The following is a 19,605-nucleotide window of genomic DNA, read 5'->3' on the forward strand; positions in this document are numbered from 1 at the left end:
AAGCAGTATCTTTGATGTGTAATTAATCAATCCATTGCTTCACATCTCTTGCAGGATATTTGTGGCTCCCAAGTAACTGGCAGCTGCCATTAGATTAGGCATAAGTCACTAATGAAGAAATATTGTGTTGCTGTCTTGATATGCTAGGGTGGGGCAAGATAAAAAAAAAAAAATCTTCTTCTTCTTCTTCTTCTTATGGGATGTATGCATCTGGAGTAGTTTATATCTGTGGGCAGAAATCTTTGTTGATCTTGTTTTAGTACTAGATCAAAACACAAATGCCTATTTCCCTTCATCAACACAAAGTCAAAGAGGACCCCTCTAACAGCACACTGATCACAAATATCATTCAGCAAGTGCCATAAGTATTTAACAAGAAAACACCACTGGATAGAACAGTAATGGTGGTAACAGACATGAATGGGACATATGATACAGTCCCTAAACATAACCTATCAAGAAAGATCATAGTGGTTGACATCTGCAACAATGACAAGAAATGAATAACAAACTTCTTAGTTGGCAGAGAGTGCAGAGAATCTCAGAAGCACTGACTATTGGGGACCAAAATATTGTGTAGTGGAATTCCCCAAGAAACAGTATTATCTTCTGCACTGTTTAACTTATGAGTGACCTCCCCATGCTAAATCCAGAGCATAACATCAAAGCTGTCACTTGTGCAGATGACCAATGATAATTATCATTGGTCATTTGCACAAGCTATCCTTAGTTGCCCTCCAAAATCCCCCATTTTACCTTTCAAGGTTGTTGCCTACCCTCAGCAGACAATTACTCACCTCTCTTGTTTTCTTCTTCCTTTTGTTCCTCAGTTGTGAACTAATGTCCTTCACCCAGCCAATTGTTCCATCTTATTCTTAACCTTTCCTGTTCCCAGATATGTGGTCCACCTCCTTAACCTTTCCTAGTAATCAGTGACCCCCTCTACCCTTGCTCCCTCCCTCCTTCCCTCCCCTGTTCCCCTTCCCTGTTCCTCTTATTTAATCTTAGTCATGTGTATTATGACCATGTACTTGAAAAAGCTGTAACAAGCAACACATCATATTAATAAAGGCTCTGTCCTCACATGGTGTTTATTTTGTTAGGGTAGTTTGTAATATATGTTGGAGTAGTGTACTTCAAGGGTTTTTTCAATTGATTGTGCTTGTTTAATGTAATCAGATGGGTGTACAGGGTTATGGGCTCTTGCATAGAGCTATATACAGAGGGTTCCCATTGAACAAAATGGATGTGTTCCAGTAAAAATGTTTCATTGCATGAGTCTTCATTCAATAGAACCATTTTCCCTATGAATAACAAATAGATAAAGTGAGATAGGTTTATGACACCACAAAGATAATTTTATATTACTGTAGAATGTTGATTTGATGCAAATCAATTTAACCCCTTTGATACGATGACGCCTACGTAGGCGTCATGAGGAGCAAGTGGGTACGCGAGGATGCCAATGTCGGCATCTTGATTATATATATTGTAGTTGTACCTGCGTGACCCCCATACTCTGTAAACTGGCTTCATAATATTTTCTATGGTTATCAAAATTCACGGGTGAAAGAGAACGAGCAATAGAGCAGTAACTTTATTTTTTATAATGCGAGTATTATGACGCAATATCGCACGTCTGGCAGCTAATGCTGCCCGCGAGATTTTGGCCTGTAGTGAAGGGGTTAAAGTTATCAATTTAAAAAAGGCACCTATATTTAGGACCATAAACCAACTTAAAGCAAATTGTTCCAATTTTAAGCAAATGGAAATTGGCACATATTTTTTCCAGTGTGAAGTCTATATATTGTATTGGAACAAGCCATATCAGCTTTTCAGTGTGCAGCAGGTGACAAGTGAAAAGCTGAGATGAATGGATGGAGTAAAAGGGGCATTAGGGAAAAGGGGATTGTCTGTTGAGGAAGGAAGGGAAAAGATAGAAGATAAGGTTAAGTGGAGAATAGTTGTGTATGGATGATGCTGTGATGCTTGGAAGGGTGTGGATGGGGGATGGGGGAATATGTATTTATTTTACCTAGTTGTATTATATGGGAAGGGAGCTATGCTTGTGGTGACCCATCTTTGTATCTTTCAGCATCAAGTTTTTTCTTAAAATCTTGAATAGTGTTTGCACACACTGTTTCTTTATCCAAGTTATTCCAAGTATCCAGTACTCTGTGTGGGATTTTTTTTTTTTTTTTTTTTTTTTTTTTTCAAATCTCTTCTATACTCTTCTATAGTTATCCTTTTTGAGTTGTTTTTTTTATGTACTCTTGCTTTTCCATTGTTCCATTTTAGTAAATCATTCCTATCTAGGATTTCCATTCCTTTCATGATTCTATAGTCAGCAGATCTCCTCTTTCTCTTCTTTGTTCCAGAGTTGGTAATTCCAATTTGGACAATCTTTGTTTGTATGTTAATTTGGAAAGAGTTGGTGCCAACTTTGCCGTTGCTCTTTGTATTCTTTCTAATTTCTTTATATTCTTTTTAGTACTAGGTATCCATAGTGTTGCTCCAGTTTTGGTCTTATTAGCGTATCTAATATTTTTTTTAATAATTTTCTCATAACTTCTTCACCAATTTTATAATTTCTTGATATTCTATTTTTACTTTTTCCAAACTCCATTATACTACATTTCTTGATATTGAAGTTCACTTCCCACTTTTGAGTCCATTTCCAGATTTTGTTCAGGTCTAACTGTAATGATTCACATTCCTCCATCTGTTTTTACTTTCTTTAGTATTTTTGCGTCATCTGTGAAGAAATTCATATAACACTCTACTCCTTCATCCATGTCATTTATATATATAGTAAACATGATTGGAGCCAGTACCAAACCTTGCAGGACACCACTTATCATTTCTTCCCACTTCGAGTATTTGTCTCTAATTACTACCCTCATTTTTCTCCCAGTCAGAAAGTCTTCCATCCATTCCAATAATTTTCATCTGATGCTACCTATTGATTCTATTTTTCTTATTTTCTTGTGTGGTACCTTATCAAATGCTTTTTGTAGGTCTAGATAGGCACAGTCTGCCCATCCATCCCTCTTGTATTACATCCATTAGTCTCAAATTGAAGCAGATCAGGTTTGTTGTACATGATTTTCCTTGTCTAAATCCAAATTGTTTTGGATTCGGTATAGTTTTTTCTTCCAAATGTTTAACCCATCTACTTTTGATAACTTTTTCACAAATTTTTGCTATTGTGCTGATATGATATGTGTGAATGATATTTTGATGCAGCACAAAGGGATTTCTCCCCATCTTCTCTTTTTCTGTATGATGGGATGGAGAGGGGCAGGGGTCACTGACTAAATGAAGCAACCTTGCTGTGAAGGATGTGCTGTGTCTTGCTACATTGCTTCTGACCCAGATCAGCAGGCAAGATGCAGGGATGACCCATTATCCAGGAGGAGCCAAAAAAGGAGGGAGGGAGGGAGGGGTGGTGAATGAGAATGGAGTATGTGGGGATGAAATGGGTGGGAGTGGATTTATGCCTTTGACTTTAGCTACCTCCATTGTGAAGGGGAAAAAGCCATTGGTATATGTATGTACCTGCTGCACAGACATTTGGACATACAGTTAGTCAGCTGATCGCTTGTAAAGCTGCAGTTTCATATGATTGCTAATGAACATGCGGTTTTGCCTTCCATAATTTTAACTGCATCATTTAATTGGTGAGAAACAGTGTGGATTTAGTAAAGATGAGAGTGCTTGGATGAAATTTTTGTATTAAAGCAGATTTGCGAGAAGTTTTTGACAAGGAAAGGATGTTTTGTTCAGTCTTAATGAATTTGGAGAAGGCTTAGGACAGGGTAGACACAAAAGCATTATCAGAAGTATTGCAGATATATGATGTAGGGGAAAAGCTGTTAAGGGCTATCAAAAGCTTTTACTTGAGTAGTAAAGCTTGTGTTGGGGTTGAGAATGGTGAGAGTGAGTTGTTTGAGGTGAAGATGGGGATGCAGCAGGGTTGTGTCATGTCACCATGGCTGTTGAATATGTATGTGAATGGGATGTCATGGAATGTAAATGGCAGGGGGATTGGAGATGGCTATAGAGAGTGGAGGAAAGTGGGAGGTAAGCCAATTGGCTTTTGTCCTGTCAACCACCTTCCTCCACCATCCTTTCCCACATGTAATAATGCTTGGCACTCTTCTTAAATTCTGTGTTCACTAACTTCAGCTTCCTTTCTAAACACATCACTGTCATCTCTTGACTTTTTTTCTTACCTGACACTCTAAACCTCCCTATCATTCCATGTGTTGGCTTATCTATTGTAACATTGAGATCTCCCAATACTACTACTTTTATAGTCTTTCCAAAACTCTCTATACACTCGATTAAATCAATCCAAAATAAGAACTTCCTTTCCTCTTCACTTCTCTTATTTCTAAGACCATGTGCACCCACAAAAACCCATATACAGGAGTATTCCAACAGTTTCACCTACACCCACATTATCCTCAAAGATTTTTCCTTCCAGTCCACCATGCACTTACCCAATTTATCACCTCCCAGCAGAGCCACTCCTTTCCTACCTCATCCACTCATCACTCCTGACACCCTCCCCACCATACTCCCAAACTCAAACTCATCCCTCACTTTCAACTTAGTTTCACCCAATGCTAACACTCCCATCTTCCTTATCACAAACATGCACATTCAATGAGCTGGTTATCAGAATTCTGTTTGGAGTCCTCCTCCCAGACCCTCTTCTGCACTCTTATACTGAGTGAAGGAATCCTAGTCCCCTTTCTCCATCCCATTTAGTTGCCATTTATAACATGTATGAGCATTACAGTGGTAAAAAAATTTCCCCTCTCCATGAGGATCTGGAAGAGGTAGAGCCATAGAAGTAGTAAGAACAGGCTCAAGGGAACAGCATAAAGGAGAGACAGCAGAAGTACAAAAATATTATCGTTCTGTGATGAGTAGAGATTTAAAATTTTTACATATGTTACTCTGATCTGTAGGGGCACCCCAAAATACATACATATACAAAAGGCTTTTTCCCCCTTACAAGGGAGGTAGCCAAAAAGAAAAAGGCATAAAATTATTCCTACCCATTCCATCCCTAAATACACTCCACTCCCCTCCACCCTCCCTCCCATCTTAGCACCTCCTGGATGACGGGTCATCCCTGCACCTTGTCCACTGCCCTGGGTCAGAGGCAGTGTCGCAAGGCACAGCACATCCACAGCAAAGCTGCTTCAATAAATCAGCGACCCCCCCTCTCCGTCCCCCCATGCATAAAAGGAGAAGACGGGGAGAAATCCCTTCAGGCTGCATCAAATTTTGCCCACACATACTACCTCAACCCCCATCCCCCCCACCCATTCCACCTCATGCAATCACAACATCATCCATATACAACCATTCTCCATTCACCCCTGTCTTCTGTCCTCTCCAGTCCTTCCTCAACAGACATTCCCCTCTTCCCCAAAGCCCCCTTCACCCCATTCATCCATCTCATCCTAGGACGTCCCCTCATGTTCACTCCCTCCACATCTGCCTTCCATACCTCTTTTACTAGTCTTTCTTCACTCATTCTTTCCATGTGTCCAAACCATCCTAATACTCTTTCATCAACCCTATCTCCCAATTCCCTTTCCACCCCTGTTCTCCTCACCTCCTCATTTCTCACTCTATCTAGCCTAGTAACCCCCATCATACTTCTCAGACACCTCATCTCAAACACATTCAAACTCCTTCTCTCTTCCTCTCTTATGTTCCATGTTTCTGCTCCATACAGTGCTGTTGGCACAATCACTCCTTCAATCACACACACATACATACGCTCATCGAAGCAACACCGCTCGTCGTCGCTGTCGTCGCGCGACCAAGAAGAAGAGGATTTACGACGAAAAAGGAAAACCTGGTTTGTACTGTAGGGGTGGGGAGTGAACGTGAGTGCCCGAAATGGTATCTATGCAGTGCTAGTTAATTGTGTTAACTCGAAATTAGCAAAAATGAATGAAAACGACTCGAAAGCCAGTTGCGAATCAGAGCCATCTGGCGGCAATCCACTGAACCGCGATGTAAACAATCAACAAAGCACGTGTTATGACAATGATTTCTTAGGGTTTGGTAAGTACGAAAGAAAGAACTTAAGTAGATTATTAGAGATAGAGAGAGAGATGAGCAAAAATAGGACTCGGTGGGAAAATGAAATCATGGACTTAAGAAAAGAGGTCATTGGTTTAATTGATTGTTTATCTAAGACTAACCATGAAATTTCTGACCTGAGAAAAGCTAACTTGGATCTTACAAACGAAATTAAAGAAATGAAAAGAGACATAAATGAACTGAAGAATGATAATGAAAAGAAGAAAACTAATGATAATAACAATAGCGAAAATCTAAAGCAGGAAGTGAACAACAAATTACAAGAATTGACACAAAAGATCGAAGAAAACTTAGGTGGGGACAGTATCCAGGAAATTAAGAAGTGGAAAGAAAATATTGAAAATAAAGAAATTGCTTTCAAAGAAATAGTCAAGCAGCAAATGCAAGATAATGCAAAAGACACAATCATTCAAGTGATTAACGAAAAAGCAAATTGGGTCAGGGACACAGTAGATAGGAAGAAATGTATTGTGGTTTATGGGCTTAAAGAAAAACAAGGACTGGCGAGGTACATGAGAGAAAAAGAAGAAAAAGAGACAGCAGTAGAAATCCTTAATGAAATTCAGGGGGGAGACAGTGATTCAGGCACAGACTTAGAAGAGACTTACAGAATTGGTCGCTATACTAAGGTTAGGAATCGACCTCTAAAGATAAAACTAAGGTCACAAGTGGTAGTAGAAGACATATTTGAAAAAGTAGGTAACTTGGCAAAGAGTGAAAAATACAATAAGATATGGATAAAAAGAGAAATGAGTACTGAGGAATTAGAAAAAGAAAGGGCACTAAGAGAAGAAGCAAAGGAAAAAAACTTGAAAAGATCGGAGACAGAATGCAAAGAATTCCAGTGGAGAGTAATAGACTTGAGATTAAGACAATGGCGCTTCAAAACGAACAAAACAAGGGAAGAAGAAACCAGGGAGAAGGAAGAAAATTAAAAGTGGCCTATACCAACATTGACGGACTAATTTCGGGACTGAACGAACTCAATGATTATCTGTTAGAAGCAAAACCAGACATAATGGGAATTGTAGAGACTAAACTAAGAGGTGAAATACCATCCACTGTTATCGGACAAGGTTTATACAACTACTGGATAAAAAACAGGGACAAGAAACAGGGAGGGGGAATCATGTTCTTGGCCAAGAAAGACCTAAAGGTGACAAAAATTGCAGAGGGCAAAGGTAATGCTGAATTGATCATGATAAAAGTCGAAGGCAAGAATATGAAAAGTAGAAAGTTTGTGGTGACTTATGTGCCTCCAAAAACAAGCGCTTGGAAAGAAATCGAACATACAAAAATGCTAGACGACACAAGAAAATCACTCAATGAGATACTAATGGGTAAGGGTAATCTGGTAGTTATGGGGGACTTCAATTGCAAAGAAATTTGTTGGGACAGCATGACAGTGCAAGGAGGAGATGACTCGTGGGGCAATGTACTGCTAGATATGACCATGGAGTACACAATGACCCAATGGGTCCGTGAAAACACAAGGTACAGAAATAATGAAGAGCCATCGAAACTAGATCTAATATTTACAACAGAGCCTGAAATAGTGCATAAAGTCCAGTATGAGACACCAATTGGAAAGAGTGACCATGTACTCATTGAAACTATACTAAAGGAAGAAATAGACATAGAGAGGAACGAAAAGCATAGGAAAGGAAGACTGAGGTACAACAAAACAGACTTTACAAAACTAAAGACATTCTTCCGGAATGCAAACTGGGAAATATTTTACAGGGAAGAAACAGCAGTGGAAGAGAAATGGAATATATTGATGGAAAACTACAATGAAGGGGTAAACAGGCATGTACCAAGACAAAAGCGAGAGAGAGAGTACATTAAATGTTGGTTCAACAAAAGATGCAGTGAGGCAAAAGACAGAAGGGACAAAGCTTGGAAAAAGTGGAGAAAAGACAAAAAACAAAGCAAATGGCAAATTTATGTTAACTATAGAAATGAGTATGTTAATGTGAGAAGAGAGGAGAAAAGGAACCATGAGAAGGATATTATAGACAAATGCAAAGAGCAACCCAAACTATTCTATCGGTATGTGAATGGTAAACTTAAAAACAAACAGGAATTGGTGAAACTATGCCAAGGAAACATAGAATACACAGAAGATTTAGAGATGGCCGAAGTCATGAACAATCACTTTAAATCTGTTTTCACCAGAGAGAAAATACCAAATTGTGACATAGACAAAAACAAGAAATCTCCCCTCATGAATGAGTTTACAGCATCACTAAAGGAAATATCAGAACATTTATCAAGGCTGGATGTCAGAAAATCACATGGCCCGGACGGTATTGCAAATTGGATTCTAAAGGAGTGCAAAGAAGAACTAACAGACAAAATACACATCTTAATAAACAGCTCACTCAAAGAAGGAAAGATACCCGAGGACTGGAAAAACGCTAACATTGTACCAATACACAAAGGAGGAAACAAAGAAGAACCCACCAACTATAGGCCAGTATCACTAACAAGCACCATAGCCAAAATTTGTGAGAAAATAATCAAGAATAGATGGGTAAAACATCTGGAAGACAATGACATATTAAACCCAAGACAATTCGGATTCAGACAAGGAAGATCATGCTCCACAAACTTAATATGCTTTTACTCAAGACTAATAGACATAGTGCAAGAAAGAAATGGATGGGCTGATTGTGCATTCCTAGACTTGCAAAAAGCCTTTGACAAAGTACCACACAGAAAACTACTAAAAAAACTGGAACACATAGGAGGAATACAGGGAAACCTACTAAAATGGATAGAGGACTTTCTGACTGGTAGAAAGATGAGAGTAGTGCTCAGAGAAAAATATTCAGACTGGAAAGAGGTGATCAGTGGAGTACCGCAAGGATCTGTGCTGGCACCAATAATGTTTGCTATCTATATGAATGACATGGATGAGGACGTGAACTGCTACATGAGCTTCTTTGCCGATGACGCCAAACTGCTAAGGAAAATAGAAACTGATGAGGACTGTGAAGCACTGCAAGCAGACCTAAATAGGGTATGGAACTGGAGTCAGAAATGGGAAGTGGACTTTAATACTAAGAAGTGTAGCATAATGGAGTTTGGAAAAAGCAAAAACAGAATATCAGGAAAATATACAATTGGAACCAAAGAAGTAAAGAAAGTAGGATCCGAAAAAGATTTGGGAGTAATTATCACGAACGACTTGTCCTATGATATACAGATTAACAAAATTGTCGGGGAGACTTACAACTTGCTAAGATCAATAAAAGTGGCGTTTACATACTTGGACGAAGACATGATGAAAAAAATATTGGTTACATTGATAAGGCCTAGATTAGAGTATGCAGCGACATTGTGGTCCCCCAGTACCAAAAAGAATATAAAGAAAATAGAAAGAATCCAAAGAGCAGCTACAAAAATGGCACCTGCACTTGCAAACCTATCATACGAAGAGAGATTGGCTAAACTGGAGTTACCGACACTGGAGCAAAGAAGAGAGAGAGGTGACCTATTGACCATCTACAGAATCATGAAAGGCACAGAGGTACTCGATAGTGAGAACTTACTTAACTGGGACAAAAGAAACACAAGAGGACATGGAAAGAAAATAAAAAAACATAGCTATAGAAGAGAACTGAAGAAAAACAGTTTTCCTCATAGAGTTTTGGACACTTGGAACAAACTGGACAATGGAATAGTATGGGCAAAAACCATTCATGAGTTTAAAAACAAACTAGACACTGCAAGATACAAAGGCGGGACATCACGAGCATAGCTCCCCTTCCCGCAAAATACAACTAGGTAAATACAACTAGGTAAATAGGTAAAATACAGTCTCCTCTTAGCATCCATTCCCAAATGTCTATTCCTCATTACACTTTTTAATCCACCAAGGCATTTACTCACTTCTCTCAATCTGCATTCTACCTCCACTCCACCTTTTCCTGTCACATTTGCACTCAAGTATCTAAAACTATCCACTTCCTCCAGTCGCTCTCCCTTAATGCTCACTTCCAGTCTACAGCAACTTTCACCCCTTATACATCTCATCACCTTACTTTTACCCACATTTATCTTCAGCTTTCTTCTTTCACAAACTCTCCCAAACTCTGTCACTAACTTCCTCAATCCCTCCTCCGATCCTGCCACAAGCACAGTGTCGTCTGCAAACAGCTTGCTCACCTCCCACTTTTCTCCATTTTCTTTAACCATCTCTAATCCCTGACCCACCACCCTTGCATTTACCTCTCACACCACCCCATCTTATACAAGTTGAACAGTCAGGGCGACATAACGCATCCCTGATGAAGTCCCACCCCTACCTCGAACTAGTCACTCTCTCCATTTCTAATCCTGACACATGCCTACCTACCCTGTGGTGGGGGCAATAGAATACTGCCACCAAGTATTTCCACTTGGATCGTAAGAGGCCAGAAAAAAGGGACGGGGATTGGGACCATCCTTCTCCCTGTAGTCCCACAGGGGACATTCCTAAAAAAAGTAAAGGCATAAGAGGGTCTAGGAGCACCCCAAAATAGTTCCTAAAATAGTGGCATGTTGCCCCAGTACCCAGTTTGATGATACTAATAAAAACAGTATTGCAAATGATAATGAGATAATCTTTATTCATCATAATTTCATATGGAATACAGACTAAGGAGTATATGATAAATATGAGTCGTGTATATTCACTTAGTTTTTATGATTTACAGGACTTTTATATAATAGAATATGGAACAACTTAGAACTTCACATTGACAATGTTCACATCCGCTATGAAGATACAGTATCATGCTCCCAACCTCTTGTTATTGGATTCTGTCTCCAAAGCCTTTCTGCAGAAACAACTAATCAGTATGTATTTCAAGAGCATTTATGTATTTATTAGATTTGATATAATGAATACATAGTATGAAATTTGTTTCCTGTTGATAAAGTTTTAGTTTTGTCTTGTTCATGTTGTGATAAAGACACATGGTCCCTATATAATCACATTTGTAATTGTTCTATTTTATAGCAAGTGGAAAAAAACTCAGATAGAAGGCAATGCATCTACAGTGAATAAAGTGGTTGACTTTGTGTCTGCCTCATTTTATATGAATCCAGGGAGTGACAGGCAGCGATTAGTAAAGCCACATATTAACTCTGAACTCTGGCACCAGTACCTGCAGCAAGGCCTGCAGGCATTTTCCATTAATGATGAACATTTTAATTTTGGTAAGTATTATTATAGTAAACTGTGACTACAGTGTAATCATGCCGAAACATTTTATTAAAGTCTTGCATGCTAGACTTTTCAATTTATGTTACCCACAAAATGAGGTTTTGAAGTGAGATGGGGACAAGTGGAAGGTGACTGTTTGGGTGATGGTGGGGTTGGGGATGCTTATGTGTGAATGATATTTTGATGCAGCCCAAAGGAATTTCTCCCCTGATTAAGTTGAGCTGCCTTGCTATGGATGTAGTGTGTCTTGCTTCTGATCCAGGGCAGTGGGTGGGATACAGGGATGACCTGTCATCCATGAGGAGCAAAGATGAAAGATGAGAGGGGGGACAGGGTGGGGATGGAAGTGGAATGGGTGAAAGTAGGGACATACCTTTGACTTGATTACCTCCCTTATAAGGGGGAAAAAGCTCTTGGTATATAGATAGATAAAACGAAGTGGTGAAGCATAAAGAACAAAAATCTCCACCCCTTTCACTTTTATCACAAAATTTTTTTACTCCATCATAGTTAAACTACATGGATATTGCACCTCATTCTTTCTTAAGCAGTTTTGCCAGCTCTCCTCCATTGTACCCATTTCATGATATAGGTTGTGTCTCATCCTATACATTTTTCTTTTTCTTCACATGAGGTCAGCACCTTGCCACCTGTGCTCCCACATCTAGATAGAGACAGAAAACAACTCAATTAAACCCTCTAAGTTTCTCACACACATCAAAATGCAAATTGGGAAAACTTCTGAAATGAAGAAACAAAGATGGAAGAGAAATGGAATATAGTAAAAGAAATTCACAATGAGGGAGTGAACAAATATGTACCACAACAGAAGCATGAAATATACACAAAGTGCTGGTACAACAATAAAATGTAGTGAGGCTAAAGATAGAAGAGACAAAGCTTGGAAAAATGGAAAAAAGATGAAAATATGAGTAAGTGGCAAACATATATCAAACTAAGAAGTGACTGTGTAAAAATACACAGAGATGAAAAGAGAAACTATGAAAGAGACATAATAGAAAAATGCAAGGAACAACCTAAACTATTTTACAGGTATGTGAATGGTAAACTAAAAAACAAACAAGAAATAGTAATACTGTGCCAAGGGAATTACAAATGTAAAGAAGAAGTAGAAATGACTGAAATTAGGAACAAACATTTCAAATTAGTATTCACAATTAAAAGTTCACAAAACTGTGAGGAAATAGAGAGAGAAAGATACCCCCCAATTAAAGAAATAACTATGACACAGAAGGAAATCAGAGACCAAATAAAAAACCTTGATGTCAGAAAATCACACAGTCCGGATGGAATTGCAAATTGGATATTAAAAGAATGCATAGATGAGTTGACAGATAAAATATATAAGATAATTAAATACTCACTCAAAGAAGGAAAGGTACCACAGGACTGGAAAAATGCAGATATTGTACCAATATATACAGGAGAGAACAAGGAAAATCCAACTAACTACAGACCGGTCTCCCTAACAAGCACAATAGCAAAAATATAAACTGAAGCCAAAACAATTTGGATTTAGACAATGAAGATCATGTACAACAAACTTGATTTGCTTCTACTTGAAACTAATAGAAATAATAAAAGAAAGGGATGGATGGGTGGATTGGCTTTTCTAGATCTACAAAAAGCATTTGATAAAGTACCACACAAAAAACTAATAAGAAAAATGGAATCAATAGGTGGCATTAAAGGAAAATTATTGGAATGAATGGAAAACTTCTTGACTGGAAGGAAAATAAGGGTAGTAATTAGAGACAAATACTTGACCTGAGAAGAAATGATAAGTGGTGTCCCGCAAGGTTCGGTATTGGCTCCTGTCATGTTTGCCATATATAAATGACATGGATGAAGATGTGGAATGTTATAAGAACTTCCTCGCAGATGATGCAAAAATACTAAAGAAAGTACAGAGGAAGATTGTGAATCACTACAGATAGACCTAGATAAAATCTGGAAATGGAGTCAAAAGTGGGAAGTGAACTTTAACCCCTTCCATACGGTGACGCCTACGTAGGCGTCATGAGGAGCAAGTGGGTACGTGAGGATGCCGACGTCAGCGTCGTGATTATATTTATTGTAGTCATACCTGCGTAACCCCCATACTCTGTAAACTGGCTTCATCATATTTTCTATGGTTATCAAAATTCACGGGTGAAAGAGAACGAGCGATAGAGCAGTGACTTTATTTTTTATAATGCGAGTATTATAACGCAACATCGCACGTCTGGCAGCTAATGCTGCCAGACATGCAATGTGGCCCATATTGAAGGGGTTAACATCAAGAAATGTAGTATAATGGAGTTTGGAAAAAGTGAAAATAGAATATCAAGGAATTATAAAATTGGTGAAGAAGTAAAAAAAGTGAGCTCAGAAAGGGACCTAGGGGTAATAATAAGTAAAGATGTCACTGGACAAACATATCAATAAAATAGTCGGAGAAACCCTCAATCTACTAAGGTCGATGAAAGTGGCATTTGACTTTGGATGAGGAAATAGTCAAGAAAATATTAGTTACACTGATAAGACCAAAATTGGAGTATGCTGCAACACTGTGGACACCCAGTACTAAAAAGAATATAAATAAATTAGAAAGAATACAAAGAGCAATGCCAAAGATGGCACCAACACTCTCCAAATTGACATACAAAGATTGTCCAAATTGGAACTACCAATTATGTAACAAAGAAGAGAAAGAGGAGATCTACTATTTATAGAATCATGAAAGGAATGGAAATCCTAGAGATGATTTATTAAAGTGGGACAACAGAAAAACAAGAGGACATGAAAAGAAACTCAAAAAGGATAATTATAGAAGAGATCTGAAAAAGAATAGCTTCCCACACAGAGTGGTGGATACCTGGAATAAATTAGATAAGTCAACAATGTGTACAAATACTATTCAAGAATTTAAGAACAAACTTCATGCTGAAAGATACAAAGATGGGTCACTACAAGCATAGCTCCCTTCCCATATGATACAACTAGGTAAACTAGGTAAATATCTGTTTCATCCCCACATACTCCACTCCCATTCACCACCCCTCCCTTCCTCTTATCTTGGCTCCTTCTGGATGATGGGTTATCCTTGCATCTCGCCCACTGCCTTGGGTCAGAAGCAATATAGCAAGACACAGTACATCCACAGCAGGGCTACTTCATTTAATCGGCAACCCCCCCCCCCCCCTCTCCATCCCCTCATGCAGAAAAAGAAAGGATGAGAAATCCGTTTGGGTTATGTCAAAATATCATTCACACAATGGCTGAAATTATGAACAACCATTTCAAATCAGTATTCACAATAGAAAACTCACCTAACTGTGAGGAAATAGAGAGAGATCCCCCTCAATGAAAGAAATCATTGTAACATTGAAGGAAATCAGCAACCAAATCAAAACCCTTGACATCAGAAAATCACATGGTCCAGACGGAATTTCAAATTGGATACTGAAAGAATGCATGGAAGAATTAACAGATGAAATGTACAATATAATTAGATTCTCACTTAAAGAAGGAAAAATGCCTCAGGACTGGAAGTTAAACATTGTACCAATTTATAAGGAAGGAAACAAGGAAGACCCATCAAATTACAGACCAGTCTCCCTGACAAGCACTGTAGCAAAGATTTGCGAAAAGGTCATCAAAAATAGATGGATTAAACATTTGAAAGAAAAAATTATACTAAATCCAAATCAATTTGGATTCAAACAAGGGAGATCATGTAAAACAAACTTGATCTGCTTCTACTCAAGATTAACAGGCATAATACAAGAGGGAGATGATTGGGCAGACTGTGCCTCTCTGGACCTACAAAAGGCATTTGATAAGTTACCACACAATAAACTAATAAGGAAGATAGAATCAATAGGTGGCATCAGAGGAAAATTATTGGAATGGATGAAAGACTTCCTGACTGGGAGGAAAATGAGAGTAGTAATTAGAAACAAATTCTCAAACTGGGAAGAAATGATAAGTGGTGTCCTGCAGGGATCAGCACTGGCCCTGATCATGTTTGCTATATACATAAATGACATGGATGAAGGAGTAGTGTGTTATATGAATTTCTCTGCAGACGACACAAAAATACTAAAGAAATTAAAAACGGAGGAGGATTGCAACTCACTACAACAAGACTTGGACAAGATCTGGAAATGGACTCAAAAGTGGGAAGTGAAATTCAACATCAAGAAATGTAGTATAATGGAATTTGGAAAAAGTAAAACCAGAATATCGAGAGATTACAAAATTGGTGAAGAAGAGGTCAAAAAAAGTAAACTCAGAAAAAGAACTTGGAGTGATGATCAGCAAAGACATGACACCAGATAAGCATATTAATAAAATAGTCAGAGAAACCTACAAATTATCGAGGTCAATAAAAGTGGCATTTGCCTATTTGGACGAGGAAATGATAAAAAAAAATTAACTACACTAATAAGAAATAGGGGAGGTGTTCCTGTTGTATGTGGAATCCTTCCAAGGCGTAGAGTTGGAGGCATGTGGCATTCCAGGGCTATTGCAATGAATTGCAGGCTGGCAAAACATTGTAAGACCAATGGATGGGCATTTGTCGACAACTGGGACCGCTTTTATGGTAAGAATCACCTATACATGAGGGACAGGGTGCACTTGTCGCCCACAGGATTTTGGCTCCTTGCTGAATCCCTTGAGCGAGAAGTAGGCATCTCACAGGGTTTTTTTGGGTAGATTACATAGGAGTAGGGGGGGAAGTATCAGAATATAGTTTAGGCAATAGAAGCAACTTAGAGAGGGACTGTGAAAAGAATCACCAAAGCAGGTGGAGGGAAGATAAACTTAAAGTTTACTATACAGATAGCAGGAGCATAATTAACAAAATTGATTTGCTGCGAGGTAAAGCATGTGTAGAAAATTTTGATATAGCTATTACTGAATCCGGGATCAACATGGCTGATAAACATTTCCTTCTGGAAATTGAAGTAGAAGGATATAAGTTTTTTCATAAGGATAGGGTTGGCAGGAATGAGGGAGGTGTAGCACTTTTCGTTAAAAATACAGTACATTAAACTGTATAATCAACAATTCGATTAAGGAAGAGAACTGTACTGAATCTATTTGGGTAGAGATTATAGGCAAGAATAAGAAAGTTATTATTGGTGTCTTGTATAGACCTCTTAACCTCAGCATTGAGCAGACTGATCCCCTGATTCATGAAATTCACAGAGCGTCCCAGCACAAAAACGTTGTGATCATGGGAAATTTTAATTATAGAAACAATGACTGGGAAACTTTAATAGGAGATCATGAAACGAAGAAATTCCTAGATGTGGTGCAGGATAATTTCCTAAAAACAAGTGATTACCGATCCTACGAGGGGACAAAATACCCTGGACTTAATTTTAACAAATAATGAGCACCAAATTAGCAGCGTAATAGTGGGAGATAGTCTAGGCTCTAGCGATCATCAAGAAATAAGATTTAATGTTATTTGGGAAAAATTAAAAAGTATGAATAACGTTCAAGTACCAGACTTCAGGAACGCAAACTTTGACAATATAAAAATCTATTTGAAATTGAATACGAAATGTCATGCAGACATTTTGAACATTTTCGGGTCTCGGTGTGGGGCTGGGGGTCAGGTCAGGACTAGGGGTCGGGTCACGGAAAGTGATATGCATACCTTGGGTCAGGTCATGTGGGGGCGAGGGCCCAACAGTCAGGTCAGCAATTTGGAAGAAATGTATAGCAATCTAGCTGATCTAATTATTAATGCACAAAACACATTTATCCCCCTAAAGTCAATATGGAAAAATAATAATACTCCCAAATGGATGACGGACAGATTGAAACATGAGAGAATGAAAAGAGGACTTTACGTAAAAATAAAAAATGAGGAATCACACCTTAGATCAAGATATAAAGAAATGGCAAAGCTGGTTAAAAGGAATACATGTACAGCGAAACGTAATTATGAAATCAAGGTTGCCAGTCAAGCAAAATCCAACCCAAAGGGTTTCTTTCACCTCTATAGAACAAGAAATAAAGAAAGAATAGGACCAATTTAAAACGATGAAAATGTCATGATAGAATTGGAGGAAAAAATGAGTGAGGAGTTTAACCCCTTCCATACGGTGCCGCACATGTAGGCGTCATGAGGAGCAAGTGGATTCGTGACGCTGCCATATCGGCGTCTTGATTATATTTATTGTAGTCGCCCCTGTGTTTTTACATTCTCCCTGATCTGCTCTTAATCCCATTCTCTGTGGTTTTCAAAATTCACGGGTGAAAGAGAGAACGATCGATATAAGCCGTGACTATATTTTATGATGCGAGTATTATTACGACACGTCGTACGGCTGGCATTGGCTGCTGCCCGCGAGATTTAAGTCCCGTAGTGAAGTGGTTAACAATTATTTTCTATCTGTGTTTACTAATGAGAGGTTAGATAAAGTACCTGACTGCGATCCGATTTACAGAGGGGATGAAGAAAGTACAGTTTTGGTCTCTGTCCTACAGAATGGACATAAATTCACTAGAATCAGTACTGAGAAGAATGACCAAAATGATACATGGACTCGGAAATTTGCCTTACGAAGATAGGCTTGGGCACCTAAACTGACACTCTTTGGAAAGATGCAGAATGCAGGGTGATCTAATAGAAGTGTTCAAGTGGATCAAAGGCTATAACAAGGGTGATGCAAACAAGGTCATCATAATAAAACAAAAGGGCAGGACTCGCAGTAATGGGTATAAACTGGACAAATTTAGGTTTAAGAAGGAAATAGGCAAGAATTGGTTTACTAATAGGGTGGTCGATGAATGGAATAAACTTAGTAACCATGTAGTAAGCGCTGAAACTATCATTTGTTTTAAAAAACGATTGGACAACTTTACAGATGGGGATGACAGGTGGTGATGGATATGGAGCTGCTTAGTGTAGGCCTTATGGTCTCTTGCAGTCTCCTTTATTCTTATGTTCTTAAAACTCGTGTAGGCCTTATGGTCTCTTGCAGTCTCCTTTATTCTTATGTTCTTAAAACTCGAGTATGCAGAAACACCATGGACACCCAGTACCAAAAAGAATATAAAAAAATTAGAAAGAATACAAAGAGCAACAATAAAACTGGCACCAACTCTTTCCAAAATGACATATGAGCAAAGACTGTCCAAATTAGAATTACCAACTCTGGAACAAAGAAGGGAAAGAGGAGACCTCTTAACCTCAGCATTGAGCAGACTGATCCCCTGATTCATGAAATTCACAGAGCGTCCCAGCACAAAAACTTTGTGATCATGGGAGATTTTAATTATAGAAACATTGACTGGGAAACTTTAATAGGAGATCATGAAACGAAGAAATTCCTAGATGTGGTGCAGGATAATTTCCTAAAAACAACTGTCTATAGAATTATGAAGGGAATGGAAATCTTAGATAAGAATGACTTGTTGAAATGGGACAATGAAAAAACAAGAGGACACAAAAAGAAACTAAAAAAAGATAATTACAGAAGAGATCTGAAAAAAAAAAAATAGCTTCCCACACAGAGTGATAGATACTTGCAACAAATTAGACAAAGAAACAATGTGTGCAAACGCTACTCAAGATTTTAAGAAAAAACTTGATGCTGAGAGATACAAAGATGGGTCACCACAAGCATAGCTCCCTTCCCATATAAGACAACTAGGTAAATACATACTCCTTCCCCCCATCCCCCACCCACTTCCTTCTATGCATCCCATTTTTCTCCATATTCTTTAACCATCTCCATTCCCCAGCCCATTACCCTTGCATTTACCTCTCACACCACCCCATCCATATATGAATTGAATAGCCAAGGCAACATAACACATCCCTGGCTGAGTTCCAGCTTTACCTCAAACCACTCACTCTCTCCATTTCTAATCCTAACACAGGCTGTACTACTCTCATAAAAACTCTTGACTGCTCATAACACCTTTTCTCCTATCCCATATATCTGTAGTACCTGCCACAGTGCCTTCCTGTCTACCCTGTCATAAGCCTTATCCAAATCCATAAAGGGCCAAAAAATATCCTTACCTTTTCCTAAAGCTTTCTAGGTTAAACTTTTTAGGTAAATACAATTAGGTAAATACACATTCATACAGCTGAATCTGTAGATTGATTTTCTTTTGATGGCTGGTCATTGTAGATTTGTAGTGTTGATCTACATTTACACACTGGTTCGGTGAGATAAACTCAGAGAGGTTGTCTTTGCTTTAATGTTTCAGTCTTCTCTCACTTA

General features: G+C 38.5%; 1 protein-coding gene and 1 long non-coding RNA gene across 10 annotated transcripts in view; one reads left to right on the forward strand and one right to left on the reverse strand.

Moving 5' to 3' along the window:
* The window catches only part of LOC143022392 (uncharacterized), a 237,202-nt gene that overhangs the window by 69,822 nt on the left and 147,775 nt on the right, over window positions 1-19,605 (reverse strand). The gene's annotated exons all lie outside the window — the stretch shown is intronic.
* Window positions 1-19,605, forward strand: part of LOC143022390 (intermembrane lipid transfer protein VPS13A-like) — a 617,111-nt gene that overhangs the window by 24,014 nt on the left and 573,492 nt on the right. For all 8 annotated transcript variants that reach the window (XR_012966042.1, XM_076180547.1, XM_076180549.1 and 5 more), the window contains exons 4-5: window positions 10,836-10,977; window positions 11,141-11,340. Coding sequence is in view for 7 of the 8 variants with exons in the window: in XM_076180547.1 (XP_076036662.1) it covers window positions 10,836-10,977; window positions 11,141-11,340 (342 nt within the window). In the remaining variant the exon portion in view is untranslated. The remainder of the gene's footprint in view (window positions 1-10,835; window positions 10,978-11,140; window positions 11,341-19,605) is intronic.

Source organism: Oratosquilla oratoria, chromosome 44 (assembly GCF_046742065.1).
Source record: "Oratosquilla oratoria isolate Oo_2021 chromosome 44, ASM4674206v1, whole genome shotgun sequence".
NCBI classification, from domain to species: Eukaryota; Metazoa; Arthropoda; class Malacostraca; order Stomatopoda; family Squillidae; genus Oratosquilla; species Oratosquilla oratoria.